The 16,713-nt window shown below is 38.2% G+C and overlaps 2 protein-coding genes across 4 annotated transcripts in view; one reads left to right on the top strand and one right to left on the bottom strand.

Annotated features, from left to right (window-relative positions):
- Positions 1–349: 349 nt before the first annotated feature.
- Positions 350–6,969, bottom strand: si:dkey-202l22.6 (interferon-induced very large GTPase 1). The gene is made up of 4 exons (XM_062419570.1): positions 6,927–6,969; positions 3,973–5,624; positions 614–3,600; positions 350–482 (listed from the first exon to the last, which is right to left on the bottom strand). The coding sequence occupies exons 1-4, from the start codon at positions 6,967–6,969 to the stop codon at positions 350–352; spliced, it is 4,815 nt and encodes a 1,604-aa protein (XP_062275554.1).
- tmprss4a (transmembrane serine protease 4a) overlaps positions 695–16,713 on the top strand; it is a 191,796-nt gene continuing 175,777 nt past the window's right edge. For all 3 annotated transcript variants that reach the window (XM_062419574.1, XM_062419572.1, XM_062419571.1), the window contains exon 1: positions 695–698. The gene's annotated coding sequence lies outside the window, so the exon portion shown is untranslated. The remainder of the gene's footprint in view (positions 699–16,713) is intronic.

The raw sequence follows: 16,713 nt of genomic DNA, 5'->3' as shown, positions 1-16,713 counted from the left end.
ATTAAAAGTGAAAAATAAAATGAATGTATTCTTAAGAATATAATATTTCTTCTCTTCATTAAATGACAGTACATTTACATCTTTTTTTTAAATTACACATGTAATATTTTACAGTATTGTAAAACATATTTAACAGAAAAGCTTATGAATTAAGGAAAATGGTAAAATGAAATGTAAAATAACAAAAAATATCAGTGTAAGTTTTCTGTCCATCATCATCATCATCAACATCATCATCAAAGTCAGCATTAATTGTAAAAAGATTTCTAAACCAAAATAAAACCTTGATCAATAAAATGTCACATGTAGAATAGTACAATAGTACAGAGCAGTCCTTATATCAGCACTGTCAAGTGAGGAAGGCCTCTTTCAGACTGTCGATGGCCTCCTCCTTAGTGATCCTCTTCCACTCCTCAGGAATCTTTGCTGGCTCCTGCTCATATTCCTTTGCAAACTTTTCATTGAACCGCGCCAACACATACCTGTAAATTAAAAAATATATATTTTATACAGGAACATTTCAGTTCATACACTGGTATGTAGCATACAAATTAAATGAGAGAAACTTAGCCATTTAGCATGATGATATTTAAATCTAGACAAAATACTGTACCTCCAGTAAGCAATGGGTGTTTCACTGCTTGGGTCTTCAGGGGAGATGCTCCAGTTTGGTTCAAGGGCATGGAGGTCGCTACATGCCACAGATATCTCCTCTGTGTCCATGTTCTTGGGCGGATTGGCTTGGGTCAAGCTTTCAATGTAGCTGATACAGGACAAAGAAGATTTACAACGAAACAGACCCTTGGGCCGGTGGAGCATAGCCCTATGAGCCTCATGCTCCATCTGTTCCACCTCACAGGGGGCTTTGCAAAAAGGACATTGCTTGTCACATCCTCTCACTCTGTTGAAAATTGTGTCTTGGGGTTGAATGGGAAGGCACTGAAGTAGTTGGTTAATATCCACATTTTGGGAGAACTCCTGGGCTAGGTCCAAGCGCATTGCAGCCAGTAACTCCATTAAACATGTGATGAAGCGATCCCATTCTGTGGTGATACTGAAGAGTGGTCCATTCAGACAGGCCCTGTTGACATCTACATCTCCATCTCTCTCCAGAGTGAGGCACACTCGCTCCAGCAGGGGCTTTGTATCACTCAGCACGCCATTGGTGCCTTCTGCTGTTTGGCTCACTGCTGCTGCAATTTTTCCCACAATTTCTCCAAGTCTGTGTTGCCTCCATTTTTCCAGGCTGTTGGATTCAGACAGGTGAGCCACCACTGTCTCCTGGATCTTCCTCAGCCTGTAGCTGTCATAGGAATGCAAGTACTCCATGAAGCTTTCAAACCTGTCCTCCTTTACCAGCTCTTCCAGTAAGCTTTTGTGAAAGGCCTGTCGGGACAGATACTGCAGGGCTTTACTTTTTGTCTCCTCCATGATGCGCATCCCCAGTGGTCGATAGATGTAGTCCAACACTGTAGGTTTGATGACCATGGAAGTGAATGCCTGGGCCACCCTCTGGCACTGGTCTCTCTTCCTCAACTGGTAAATAAACTCTGCCAAGTATTTACCCTTGGTTGTTTTGATACATGTCAAAAAGTCTCTATCCTTGGCATAGCGGTCGTGTTGTTCTTGGAAGTCTCGGCAAGCAGCACTACAGAGATAAACTTTCAGATCCACTTCAAAAGCTGTTCTGATTTCCATAGATTTTTCATTTAAAGCTTTGTCAACATTTTGTAATATTTCTGTAATGTAACTGTCTGAGAAATCTGCTGGTGAACTTGATTTATCTGCTACAAACTGATTGTATTCCTCTATGACATTGCATGCCAGTTGTTGAGCTTCTACCCTCTGTAGTCTGTTGTTGTATTCAAACATGTGCTTTAATCTGCTGCGGTATCCAAAGTGCTCATCATAAACTTGGAAGCTAGTTGGCTGATTTTGGCCAGCGACTTCAAGCTTATTCATGTGTTTCTTGAGACCACGACTGACGAGATTCTGTTTCAGAATACATGTCACCCTTTCAGTAATGTCATCTGTTTCCGAAGGCCTAAAGTCAAAGTTGGATAGTGTGTTATTCCACACTTCCTCAAATTCATCTTCCAGTTCTTTATCTTGAAGGAGAGGTTTGGTTGACTTGTTGTTCTCTACTAGTGCATGTAGCTTAGACTCCTGCACTTTTTCCAGCAAGGCCTCAAATTTTTCCAGCTGTGTGGAAGAACAGTGGTTCTCAGTGACTGTCTCTGACCTTTGTATTATCTCTTCAGTTACTTGCCCCTGGAGGTCATCCATATTGCTCATTAGGATTGGCTTGAATTTTTCAATGTACATTTTGAGATGGTCATCATTCATGAAATTGGTCTCTACTTTTGACCTGAGTTTATCCACCTCGGTTTTGACCTCTTCTCTGGCTTCATCCTTTAACTTGCTCAGAAGATCATTTTTGATCGTAGCATCTAAAGCTTTTGCTTTTGTGTCAGAGATTTTCTTTGTTGCCCCCATAAGCCAGCTTTCCATGTGTCCCAGAAATGCATCCTTGCACAGGGAAAGCTCTGTGCACAACATGGAGAATGCTAAGGCTATGTCAGTATTTTGCAGACCAACGCAGAATGACTTTGCTTTCACTGCATCCCAAACAGAACACAGACGTCCCATAAATTCAGGCAGACCTGCGGCTTCAGATTTTGCTGCACATGTCTTCAATGCCCCAAACAGGTTTTGCTTAAGCTTCAACAGAGCCTCACTATACTGTGCATCAACTGGTTCAGTGAGGGACGTATTGTACCAAGGCCCCTTGACAGTGGTGGTACAGCTTGTGGTCTTTGCGCTATGGTTATCAGTATTGCTACTTCCTCTGTCCCCAGTCTCAGTTTGAAGCATGTCAGTTACACGTCTTAACTGTGAGGCTTGTAATATGCTGTTTATTCCTTCATCCTGAACCAAAACATGGAAAGCGGGCATTAAGCCACATTCTTTGATGCGCAGTAGAGCATTGACTACGACAGTGAAGTTAGTCTCAAACTCAGAACCTGCATGTGAAGAGATGTTTTGCAATAAAACATCACTAAGGCCTACCGCTACAGTGGCCATCTCATTGTCACAGATCTGCGTATTTCTGTTGCCATTTAGAGGCATTGAGCAGAGACCTTCTACGTCAATTAACAACAGAAAATCACACTCCATGTCCTTTCTGAGGTTATCAGGTAGGCAGAGGATGACCATGTACACCCCTCTGGCGGATCTTCTTCTATCAGGAAATTTCACCCCAAATAATGCAGAAAAAACCTCAGCATTCCTTCCATGAGGCCCTCCAAGGCTTGTCAGTATGCGGGTCCTGAACTGTTGTTGAGGAAGGCGGCGTGTGAGCTCTGCTAAGACACAGCTCAGCCAGCGGATGGGGATGTTAGAGGCATCTCCATCCATTAGTTCAAGTGGAATCCCATAGAGAATCAGGTCTGCAGCCAAACTGGGGAGGCGCAGGACATTGTGGCTCCCACTCCCAGGGGTGATATGTGTGAGTTCGAAAATGAGCCCCATCTCACGCAAAAAATGTTCAAGCCCTAGCAAGGATGGATTGAGTTCAGAAGGCTCTGAACACATGGATACCTGATCTTCAGATGACGGATCATGGTTCATATGCTCAACAGAAGAAACCATATGTGACATATCTAGTGTTAGCTGTGGTTCATCTGGCTGTTTCTCTTCAGAGCTCAAGGCTCCATTTTCCCCTGAATCCAAACAAAGGTTTTGGTCATCAGAGATTGGTTTTGAAATTTGTTCTCCATTGTTTTCAAGTATCTCTTCACCTTGAACTTCTTTCTTATCAGATAACTGCTGTTCAGTGACTGCTTCATGTGTGGACTCAAGATGCGCTTTTTGTTCAGACTCTGGTTCTATGGTCCCTTCTGTAGACGTCTGCAAAATCGACTCTTGGCCTGCCTCAGACTGTGGCTCAGAGACTTGCAGTTCAGCATTTACAGGTTGGTCTGCAATGTCTTCCTCTTCAAATGATGTATCTGTGCAGAAACTATCACTGAACTCTGAGTGGTCGTGGACTCCATTTTCAAGCTCCTCTGATTGTTCAGACATGCCATCATTCTCTTTGATCTGCTGATTTGTAGTTAGATCTTGTGGACTGTTTTGTTTTTCCATTTGCAACATCTGAAGCCTTAGTTTCATCCAGCTTAGGAAATAAGTCCTCTCCACTATATCTGTTGTGAAAAGGGCATCTGTGAATATTTTCATCACTGGGGTCATTTTGTAGCTGCTCAACTCCACTGAGATGTTTTTCTTTTCTTTTTGCAGTTGGGGGTCAATTTCTTTTCCTTCTTTTCTCGCTTTACTTTCCTCTTTCTCTATTTCTGCCAGTTTTTTCCATAAATCACCCTGCAAAGGCAGCTGTTTCTGCCTAAACAGAGCAGGTCCCTCATCCAAACCTTTCAACACTTCCTCCACTGTGGCCATTGCCTTTTTACACACCACCTCTTCATCCACATTAAGCCCTAGCTCCGCTGCTAATTTTTCTGCTGCTTCAATTGTAACACATTTCAGTTTGCTTGGTAACAAATATTTTAGGGTGTCAGACAGCCTATCAGCCAGTTCCTCTTCATTCAGGTCTTGTCCTGGCAGGACTGATCCTTCTGGAAGCCCAATGTCCTGTTCAAGGTTCTCATCAACGAACCCCACAACTCTGTTCTCATCTTTCTCTTTGTCAGAGATGTCAATCAGTATGACTTTGTTTGCCATATCTTTGCAGGAAGCAAGAAGTTGTTTTTCTTTCTCCCTAAGATTGCCACAGAAAATAACCATAGCTGAAGATGCTTGACATAGAAGAATGAGGCTTTTCTCATGCGCACTAGCATCTCCACGTAGGTTACATATGGCCAGAGGGACAGTGAATATGTCTCTGTCTGTGTCTCCAGTGGGGAGATACCATCCAATCTCTACCAGGCCATTAGAGAGTCTCCGGGGCAATTGTGTTCCATCCATCCCTCTGTGGAGAAATGTTTCACTACGAGATCTGAGTCCACTTATTACATTGTTTAGAACCTGAGACTTGGAGACACCACAATGACCAAACTTCACACAAGAAACCACTGGCATGCATGTGCTTGCCAGAAACCCCTCTTGGACTTTCCTGTTTGCACCTGGAAAGTGAGATGTCCATTGGCTCACAACACTTCTCAAAGGCCAAAGGAGGAAGCGGCTCGGTTTTTCTGGATCTATGTTTGGAAGTACCAGGGGCACAGCAAACTGGCACTGCATCATGCGTGCTGCCATCTCTTGTTGAAGGAAAGTGTTGGAAGACATAAAGACAGCTGCAACTAGATCAAGGGGATTGACGCTACATTGGCTGTCTCCTCCAAAACCATTGATATCCTCAGCTGATTTGTCAGTATTGTCTAGAGCCTCTGATGGAAGTTTGCAGGAAGGACTCCGAGCATCTGGTCTAAGCAGCCAAAGGCGTTGGAGGAAAGCATTGGGTAGGTCCTTGGGTTCAAGAGGGGCTTGGTTGTTCAGAGCCCAGGTGCTGATGTCCAACATAGATGCTGGGTCCAGTGGTGTAGTCCAGAAGGACTCCAGACCCAGTTTAGATAGAACCTCTGACTGGGCATTGTCCTTTGGAGGTTCTGGTTTGAGAAAACACAAATACCATTATTTTTGCCATGGATTAGCTACATTTTTAACCTTACATTATTTTGTCCTATTGAGCATAAAACTACATTTGTAAATAATGAGGGGGAAAAAATTAAACTTGACTCAGATAGCCCATTGTGTATTGCATCTATGAATTATAATAATTATAATATGAATTGTAATAAGTGGATTTATTTTTGGGGAAAAAAATAGTGTAAATTGAATATTACTAATTAATAATGTTCTAATTACTTTTGCTTGTGTTACATATAAACTGTTGTTTATAACAGAGAACATTAAAATTAAGTTTTTTTTTTTAAAGCTTTTATAAAACAGATAAGGAACATTATCTAAATTTTTAACTAGCCATTGCATTTGAGCTCAGGGTGTTAGCCACACCTGCAAATATAATTGCATTGTTTCCCTTAGGCAGACCAGCTGGTAGTGCCACTAATATCACAATTTTCATTTGCTACCACCATCCCAATTATCATTAATGACGAAACACATTAAAACTTTTAATAACGTTGTCATTTTATCTCAGCATATCCCTCCTGTCCTGCAGGACTCATCTCATTTTGTTTCCAAAGCCAGGGCAGTCACAAGGGCCTATGTAGTGGTCAGCCATTTAGTTTCTGCCTTGCTTATGATATGATCAGGGGAAAACAACAACAACAAAGATTTGACACATTCCCACATTATTTTATGTCATGGTGGCTATGCACATATTTGTTTTTATTTACCAAACAGTTAACTTTTTAATGAAATGTAAACCTATATATGGATCAGCTGACGTGCAGGGGATACAGTTTCAGGGCTAGACAGCTTGTACTGCAGCAGTACAGTATTGCTGTGTTGTCTAAGGACTACCCACCTCATAATCAAAACAGGGCAAAAATAGAAGCTTTAATTGTCACCTAGATAGATAGTTAGTTAGTTAATTAGTTTAGCTTAAATACTTTTTCAAAACGGTACACTGGTGCCACAAGTGTAAGAATGAATGTACTTTGTAATGTACTGCCATGTGCTCCTGCATGTGGGCTTTCCTTAAAAATGTTTGGTATGCCTCTATGGTATGTCAAATACTATGTATTGTTTGGATCAAGTGCAATATAATGTTGATGAAGTACAAGAGCAAATCTTTTTGTAGAGCTTTAAGCCATCTGCAATTTGTTCCCTCATTCACTTTCAAAATATCAATGTAATATGACAGCATATTCACCCTAAGTTTAACAAAATAATTGTAAAACACATTTCAGTGATGCCCTGAAAAACAAAAGCAAAAAGAAACATACTTTTCTTTTTGCTGCTCAGCCTCTTTGAAAGCTTGACTGACATGTTGACGCCCGCTGAGTGTCTCTCTCTTCTCCGCTTTAAATTACTTTGTCTTCTCTGATAAGCCTCATCACCAATAGAGTGAAGAATTGACTGGAAACCTGTGATTAAAATCCATAACACAAACATTACTGGCATACAAAAGGCAGCATAGCACAATCAAAAGTCTACAGCATATTCAGGTGAGTTGAAACACTTTTCAAACTGAAACATGTTACACTATTAAGTTAACATGTCAAATGTGAATGATCTACAAGTTTATTTGGCCTAATGCCAAATGTATCTGCAAATGTAAAAAACCTATGTTGTTCTACTTACAATAAATGAGAAAATATGTTGCAGCCTGCTGTCACAGAAAAAATGCTCATTGTGGAAAGTACAGAGGAGGCCAGTTCATCCTGGCTTTTATTTCACTGAAATGCTTCACCAAAGCAAGACTCTCTTCCCTGTTTTATTTTGCTTTCTCTACAATAAAACCTGATCCAGGACTTGCTGAACATGATATGCCTCTCCTCAGATCAGGCGACTGTCAGAAAGATAAAGTACACTACTGAGGTGACTATCTCCTGGTAATACTACTTCCCAGCTTAGAACGCACACACTTTCAGATAGGAGGAATTCATGTTTTTGAATGACAGACCTAACAATATAGCTCGCCACAAAATACCTGAATTATTTCTAGTCATATCAAATATGATATGGATTTGAATATTAATGTAATTGTAATCTGAATATATTAGGCTTTTGTCATACATGAACTAATAATGGATTAATAGTAGTAGTAATTAAGAAATGTATTCTTAATTTATTCTTTAATTATTTAAGTAAGTGAGTCATCAATTACATATTTTGTGAATTAATCAGGTAGGATTCATTAAAGAAGTGTTCAGTATTTACATTCACATATAATGATAAACTAATTACTATTCACCGGTTAATCAACATAATATCCAAAGTCTTTTTTTAAAGTATTCTATCACTATTTATAGACACATGCAGGTAATGTCAGTATATTTGTTTGAGAAATCATAGATAAAAGAGCATACCTTCATCAGCTGGTATGTTTATTGTGCATAAGGATAGTTTTGTGCAACCCTACATTTAGGCCAGGTTAAAGATAGGATACTCAGTAAAGCAAAGAGCAGAGCTTATACACAGATTACATTAGAAACTAATTTGAATTGCAGTTTTCAATTTCATTTCACTTTAATTGTCATTCTTATGCTGGTACACAAAAACGAAATACTGTTTCACAAGTCAAAAACACTCCAAAAGAGAGAACAGTGCAATCATTAACATCTTAGGTTGAAATTGAAGACTGCAGTTCAAATTAGTTTCTAATGTACTCTTCTTTAACACAATTTCTTATTGTGCGCCTTATTGCAAAGTATTATTCACACAGATGACATGTTAAATACATATTTATTCCACAAAAGAGAAAAAAGAAGAAGACATTAAGTAAATTCATGAGCTGTAATCTGTGTATAAGCTCTGCTCTTTGCTTTACTGAGTCTGCTATCTTTAACCTGGCCTAAATGTAGGGTTGCACAAAACTATCCTTATGCACAATAAACATACCAGCCAATGAAGGTATGCTCTTTTATCTATTATTTCTCAAACAAAACAAAGGTACATAGACTGTTAATACAAATATTTCTTGGTAGAAATTGTAAAATCATAATGTTCTTACCTATTTCTCCTCATACAATTTCTTGGTAGAATATAATTGATTGGTGAAAAGTATTCTTCACATTACATCTCTGACCATGTGGCTGTGTCTTTCTGTCTGTTAGGAGAACTCTTATACCTATGTGTTCAGTGATAAGACACATTCCTGCACTTCTATCTAATCCCAAAAGTACAAATGAACATCAATCATAAAGTGACATCAGTAATTATGTAAAAATTCTTTACATGACTGGTCTAATGATCAGACTTGATAACAGCAGGCAGTGGCAGTCTTGACGCTACTTTTGAAAGGTATTCACACCCAACCAGCCCCAAAGGATTATCATTGGTCTGTAGGGGTCAGAGACTCCAGACAATGACGCACACAAACCCTTAGTCATGTGCGATCTCTCAGATGTAAGTCTATCTGATTACTAATAACACATAGCTGGCATACTGACACTCCTCTTTTCATAGAAAGTCTTCTCTTTCTGCAAAGTTGTAACCTTCAAGATTTTTTTTTTCTAGAAACGTATGACATAATAGTTTTACTCGATCCATCTTAACAAATAATAAGGGATTATAAGGGACCAGGATTAGATAGATTTTAAGATGGAAATAGACTTTGAATTCCAAATTCCAGAAATTCAGAGGACTTGGTAAAACATCCTGTACTTCAAGTTCAAGTTGAAGTACAGGAAATAGACACATGCAGGTAATCACATAAATACATTGAAAACAATTCTCAAATTTTCTTCCCAATTAGAGTATCTTCTTATACTTCTTATTAAGACTATACGTCGACACCAGGGGTAATTTAACAGCCTAAAAATAAAAAAATAAAAAAACATATTACAATGAAATCCAGATGAAAAGATCTTAGAGGACAGCAAGCACTTTCACTTTCCACCATTATGCTCAGTTAAATCCATTAATTGTGATTGATCTGACCAAGATTAGTTCTCTATGGTCTGGGTCGTTATGCTTTAAATATCATCAGTTGATCTTTGAAAGATAGTACACATCACGTTATTTTTCTACACTAATCGAATTTTATATGGAGTGTCAACTTGTTTGGGAAATTCCTTGTGATACACACTAGCGTTAAACACTGGCATGTGAGAGCATTCAAATTGTTTGGATAAGAAGGAAAATTAGAATTACATGCAAAGCAATTAATTAACAATTCCACTTGTCTGAATCCAGTCTTCCTTCCTTGGCTGCTGGAGAGGTGCGAGCACACCTGAGGGAGAGGTGTTGTGCAGAGGAAAAGATTACTGCCTCTCTATTTCTGTCCTGCAAAGCTCTTTAGCGGTCTTACCGTCGTGTGTCACAGACTTTGAGAATGAAGAGTGTGTGTGTGTGTGTGTGTGTATGTTCCTAGGAAGCATGTGTGAATTGACATACTCAACACCTTGGGTTCAATCATTGTCCATCCCCTGAGCAGCCCTTCGTTGCATTCCTGATTGCTCAGATCAGTTCCTGTGTGCACTTACCTTTCCTTCAGCAGGACTGAGGAAAGCAATCAAAAACTAAGGACAACATTAAGGATTAATAGAGACACCAAAGGAATAGTGGTCAAGATGTTGATCACCATGCTAACAGCCATGTACATGATGGTCAGAGTCGTAGAATCGGTAAGATGAGTACAATGATAGATGAATAGAAATGAGAATAGAAATAGAAATCTAATTGGTTATTCTTTTGGGGAATTAGGATGTAAAATGTGATTATTATTTAGTGTGCTGAAGTTTACTTTTTTAAAGTGTTTCTTAATACAAGTAATATTCTTAGTATGTTCGGGGGATGATGACATTCTAATACAATGTATTTAGTCTTTGCTGAAACTTAGTAGGTTTTTCTCACTCAGCAGATGTCTGTATATAAATCATGTTTATATAGACAGCATCGAAATGTGATTAGGGTGATGTTAAAACAGGTTGTCAGCGTCAAATATTAATCAAGTTTATATTGACAGCATCCAAATATGATTAATGTGATGGTTAAACAAACGTTTACTGTGCAACATTCATCTGTCCTTGCTTTTAATTATGAAACATGTAATGCTCAAGTTTCTCCAAAACTGTTTGGATGCTTTTATTGTCAGCACTAGAGCAGCAGTGAAAAGTCAAGTACCACCACATACCATTAGTACTCCAAACTCAACTGAAAACTGAATGATGTTTAGATGTAGCTGAGACATGTGAGAGAAAGATATTAAATATAGAAATTAAACTCTCACACTTATGCCCACAATCTGACTCAACTGAACTCATTCATTTTCATTTTTCAACTTTTCATTTTCAGGTAGCAGTGCGTTTTGCACGGCAACAGGACCCTTTGCCTTACATGGTGTCCCAGCCTTTGCCTTGGCAGATTCACTCGGTGTCACACAGTCGGAGGAGCAGCAAAGCAGATGAGGTTAGTTGTAACGAAATCTGTACATCAGTGTAGTTTCTGTTACATTGCTGTCATGCCAAGACAACTGAACCCAAAATATGAACATGACTGAGTGATGCATTGTAACCACATCCTCTCTTCTGAACATTGAGGTCTACTTTGAGTTACTTTTTTCTTTTTCTTCTGTCAGTGTAGCTGGGATGTTTACTCATAAATTGGCTTTTCTAATCTTCTTTAATCTAAAGGTGAGACTGAGCATGCAGAACATTCAACAGTCAACCTTGACTCAGCATGTGATTATAAACTTTAAGCTCTGTCACATGTTCTGCATTTGCTGCTAGTGCCTTAAGAGAGGTATACAGCAGCAAGTGGAAGAACATGATATACAGGACAGAGTTGACTTTTGGGGCCTTTGCACGCATGCAGCACTAGCCAATTATGAAATAAAATAGAATAAAGTTGAGTTTTGTATCAGACCCTGGTAAACAATACCATCTGTGAATCAATTAAGTCTTGAAGAGATCAAGAATGTCCACAACTTCACAGTACTTGTCCAATCCTTAATGCACTCATCCTACGCATTAAAATCATAGCTAACCTGTCTGTGGAAAAAATGTTTTTCTTTTTCAGAACATTCAAAGGGTAACTGGTTTGAAGGTTACTTCTTGCCCAGACATTTATATATATATAAGCTGGCAAATAAACAGACATACAGAGGCCTTAACTGTAGCAAGAAGAGAAACTTTGGTGGTTAACCAAGGCCACAGGTACTGAGATGAGAAGGTGAGACGTCAGCCCACAGTGGAAAAAAAAAATCTATGAAACACGCAGGGAAATAACAAAACAGATACAAACACAGAGCTGAAGAAAGACCTTTTTGAGTCTTACACTGGCCAGAGTTTAAATTCACCTTCACTTGTCTGGTAAAACAGCAGAGTAGATCTCATCAATGAGGTCATGGAGCAGCTGCGTGGGGCTGAATGCAGGCATACAGCCAAACTGTAGGGTAAGCAGGCTAAGCTGGTCCAGTCCTCAGCCTCTGGCTTCCCTGCCGCTGCAATGCTTGAGCTGTAATCCCAATCAAGGGGATTTGTGTTTGAGGTCATTATTCTGACTGTAGATAGAAAAGACACACACGGGTGCAGCCACACATGTACATTTAGTGCTACAGGCACACACAGTCATACCTAAGGCAAGCACATTTTGTACAGTTGTATGGAAGACTTTATCACAAAAGTGATCTCTTCACTAGATTCTGATTTTCCAGTCTCAGTGGCATGTGAACAATGTTTTAGTTAGGTTTCAGATGAGATTGTAACATTGATTATTATCACAGCTGACCGCTATCTGATGCATCTTGTTTGCATAACTGATTCTTTCCTTTGTTTTGTCTCTGTGCGTCAGTGTGAGGGTTAGGGTTAGGTATCATCATATCAGTTTGAGTGTATCCTTATTTTCCTTTTTTTTCTTTTGCAGTTTGATGGCTTCAGGAGGAACAGCATAGGCGTATACAGAAAAAGTGAGTACTACTGTTAATTCATTTAAATGCAGGCTATTTTCCTGCCCACTGAAAAAAAGGTTAATCAGAAAACAGCCTGCTTCAATCAAGGCTAATGTATAAATCATGTGTTTAAACTTAATCATTGCTACAGACTATGTCTCGATGGCTATTGCCTCAGCCTCTTTGGCTATCCCCTGTGTCCTGTCGTGCTCAGACTCCAACGCCAGCAATGGGACATGCACTGGACCTGCCGCACCCCCACTCAGCCCTGTTGAAGTTGAAAAGGCTGCAACCACCATCCAGACCCATTTCAGGAAGTTCCAACAGAAGAAACACAAGAATGGCAAGTAGACGGGATAGAGGGACAGGAACAGGATGGACGAGAGGAGAAGGTTGGACACATTTGGATTCACAGAAGGATGGGTGGACTCTGTGATGACATACTTGCATGCCTATGGGCACCTATACACAAATGTACATACATTCAAAGTGGGTTATAAATTCTTACAGTAGTAGAGCTCCAGGATTAATGACACATTATAAATAATTAGATATAGTAACACATGCCCAACAGCTGCTTGTAATATGCTATGTAAAATGTGAATATTACATGTGAATTTATTGTACTGTACATCTGAATTTATGGTAGGTTTGATGTACAGTGATGACAGAGCGTCTGTGTGTGTGTGTGTTTGTGAATGAATGTAAATATGCTGTAATTTATATTTGACTTGTGTCTTGAGTATATAAATATGAAAAAAATCTAATAATTTGTCAACATTGTGGATCTTTCAAAAACACACTTTAAAACATTCTCAACCTATTTCAATAAACTGCTCTGTCAGCCTGTGTTGTGTTTCATTGCAGAATGTGGCCCTCTAGTGTTTCGATCAGGGTTTTAATCACATTATCTATGGACAACACTTTCAGACCGTTAATACATAATACAAGAGCAACCTGAAAAGCTTCTTTGCAATTTTTTTTTAAAAGGCTACATTAATATTCATCAGAGACTGTGTGGAGACCCAAAGTGTGTGGCATTATATAATTAAATAAAGTGATTATATAACCATATGAATAAAGTCAGACACAATAAATGGCCAAAGCGCTCCTGTATTGATTTACAGACAGAGACTCGGTCATTAAAAGTAGCATTAATAAAAAAAATGGTCAATGGGAAATACTGAAGTAAAAGACAACATGCCTATCATCTTATTGAGGAAAGCCACAGGATAAAAAAGACTTTAATACCAATAAGATGACTTAATTATTATTTAAATTCTTTCACAATTCCATGATTATATATTGTGTCTGTATTTATTCATATACTCATTTTACAACATTTATCTTTCATCTTAAACACTTCACATCTCCATAGCTGACTGAAAATGAATTAAGGTCAAATAATATAATTTTACATACATTAAGTCTTGATACAGTCCTACAATTAGCTACTAAAATACTAAAGTTGTTGAATTTTGTTATACTACTATCAAACAGGCACTGTGGAGGCCTGAAGGTAAACTGGATGTGAACATTACAGAATATTTGATCACGGTTTTCACTTAAAGTGTTCCCCAAAATGTCAACAAATCATTTTATCTTCCTAAACCCAAGTCCACCTATAGTTGTATGCTTTATACTTATATACTTATTTTTGAAGATCCTATTTGTTAGACTTGGAAATTGCTTGTCATTAGTGATCATTACTGGTGGATGACATTAGCTGGAGAGCTAATATCTGCAGGTTGTTTCTACTCGGATAGCAGCATTTTTGTTGTCATTATGTTTTGTTGATGTTAATGAGAGAAAGGACAAAGCATGCAAAAACATCCTTTGACTTTTCACCAAAAATTCGACTCGGGTCTTTCACAAAAAACAAATCAGTCCACAGACAGTCACAGACAACCAAGAGAGCCGGAGCAAATCTTATTTTTTACAACCTGTTCAGTCACTGGCAATAAAAAAAGATTAATATGTATAAATTACTTCACAATATTTATATATAGAACCTTTAATTTGCCAGGTTCTGAGATATCCTCCCTTTTCCTTCGAAAAAGGATACCCAAGTAATGGAGGTAAAAAGGGAATGGACATTTAATTTGTGGTGCTGCCAGAATTGAAAAGTTTTAATGTTTTACTGTGTCACTTTCATTGGGACTACTTTTTACCCAAGGAAACAGTCCAGCGTCGGGTGCCAAGCTCACTAAAGTCAGTCTAGTTCTCATCATGCTTTGTTTTAACACTTGATAATACAGACAACCCTCAAAATTAATCAACGTTTTTCTGAAAGAATGAACAATATCATCACAGTTCATAAAAAGATAGCTTTATTGCACAAGGTGTTGAGTACTCTTTTTTGTTTTTGTTTGTTTTCATAGAAAAGAAAATGTAGAGTTAAACACAAGCAATTGCAAATTTGAAGCAACGTTTCCCCATAAAAGTTCAAGGAATAACCTCTTCATTTTTAAAATGTTTTAATTGACCCCCTTTTTTAATTGTTCGATTCACCGTTTCCCTTTATCTTTTATAACCAGCAAAATTTTCAGAACATGCAATGCTCCTGTCCTCCCCCCAAAAAGTGGGATAATAAAAAAGGCAAACTCTAAACCAAGCAACCAGTGACAAAGTAAAAAAAGAAACAAAAGAAACAAAAACAAAAAAGATTAAAAAACACAAAATTAAAAAGGAGACAATGCAACCAAATGTCCTTTTAAAGAAGAAATCAATATTGTTAACTATGCATGGTCCAGTCTGACATGTTCCACTGGTCCATAAATCAAGATAAAGCAGTGTCTGTATAATTCTATAGTTTTTCATTAAGTCCTCTTCTGTTTCATTACATTAACTTCAGTTCAAAGTTTACATTGTGCCCTGGTTTCTAGTGAAGATGTCGAAAATAGTACTCATTTATACAAAACACTTTCGTATGTACACAAGTCTTCTATTATGGAGTAGAAATTATGTTGTATAAGAGGGCAGGGGGTACAGTGAAAGAGGGAGATCTGATTGGTTGAGCAGATGTGGAAAAGGTCAGGGAAAGTAGCGCATGTGAAGTTGGCTTACAGACACAGACTGAGTCAGTTTGAAAGTATGTACTTGTATATTAAGGAAAAATCCACCCCAACTCAGTCCTATATAACTTTAAAATTGCACATTATCAAATGCTAGACAAACTACAGAGATATTTGCAGCATTGCTATAACAGTTGAAAGAGAAAAAAATGTATTCTCCAGTTTACTGGACTTTTTCCGGTTAAATCAATGGCATTTTTGATTATTTTTAACAATTTTTATGTTCTTAAAATGGTGTAGAAATGCAAATAAAATAGACAATGTTAAATTCTTAAATATTCGATGCATTAGTACTCATTATATATATATTTGTCACAACAATGCAAGGATGTTGCATTCCTTGCATTCCTCACTAAGACAATAAATACCCGATTGTTAGCTTTACTATGGTTTTCAATTTGCTTTGAAAGCAGCAAGTTAATTTTAGCTTTTGATACAGCATACTGTATTGTATTTTTACGTTAGAACAAAAAGGATCAATGTCTGGCCCAAAAGTCCATGATTTAGGATTAACAACAGTACAAAGGCCTGAAATACTCAGCAAATTTCTTCTGTAGTACTGTGTGTACTTCACACAAGGCGGTGTGGTAGTGAATACAACAAAATATATATTACACTTGAGTACACATCTTGAACAACTCAGGCTGATGATTTAGTGTAAAAGTGGGTGGAATAAAAAAAGGATGGAATTTTCCTCAAAGGTGTACATTTCATTTCCTTTGAGCAAACTGACAATAGATCAGTGTCATATTGTAGAAGCAACTTCACTGAAGAACTGGGGAAAGCAGGTCAGGCAGGAGTTTATTTCATCACTCCATCCAATATCCATACAACTGGAGTAAGGAAGCCCCTGTTTTCGGTTGCTAAAACAGGCCTGCCCCATTCCAAAGCTGTTGTTTTTTTCTTCTGAAAACAAGTTTATGCATAACTTGACACATAAAGGCCAAAATGAAAGGTATCAAAACCATTAGCAATGAAAAGAATAAGAAATTCATTCCCTTCTACCAATACTCCATGTTCTGTCTCGTTTGAAATAAAAAGTAAGCATGAATACAATTATGAACATTTTTTCTATGGTATGTTAATTGGCCTTCACTCCTGGAG

The sequence above is a fragment of the Scomber scombrus genome, chromosome 5, assembly GCF_963691925.1.
Source record: "Scomber scombrus chromosome 5, fScoSco1.1, whole genome shotgun sequence".
In the NCBI taxonomy this organism is placed as follows: domain Eukaryota; kingdom Metazoa; phylum Chordata; class Actinopteri; order Scombriformes; family Scombridae; genus Scomber; species Scomber scombrus.
The sequence above is the reverse complement of the archived record's forward strand: the minus strand, read 5'-3'. Positions and strand labels throughout refer to the sequence as shown.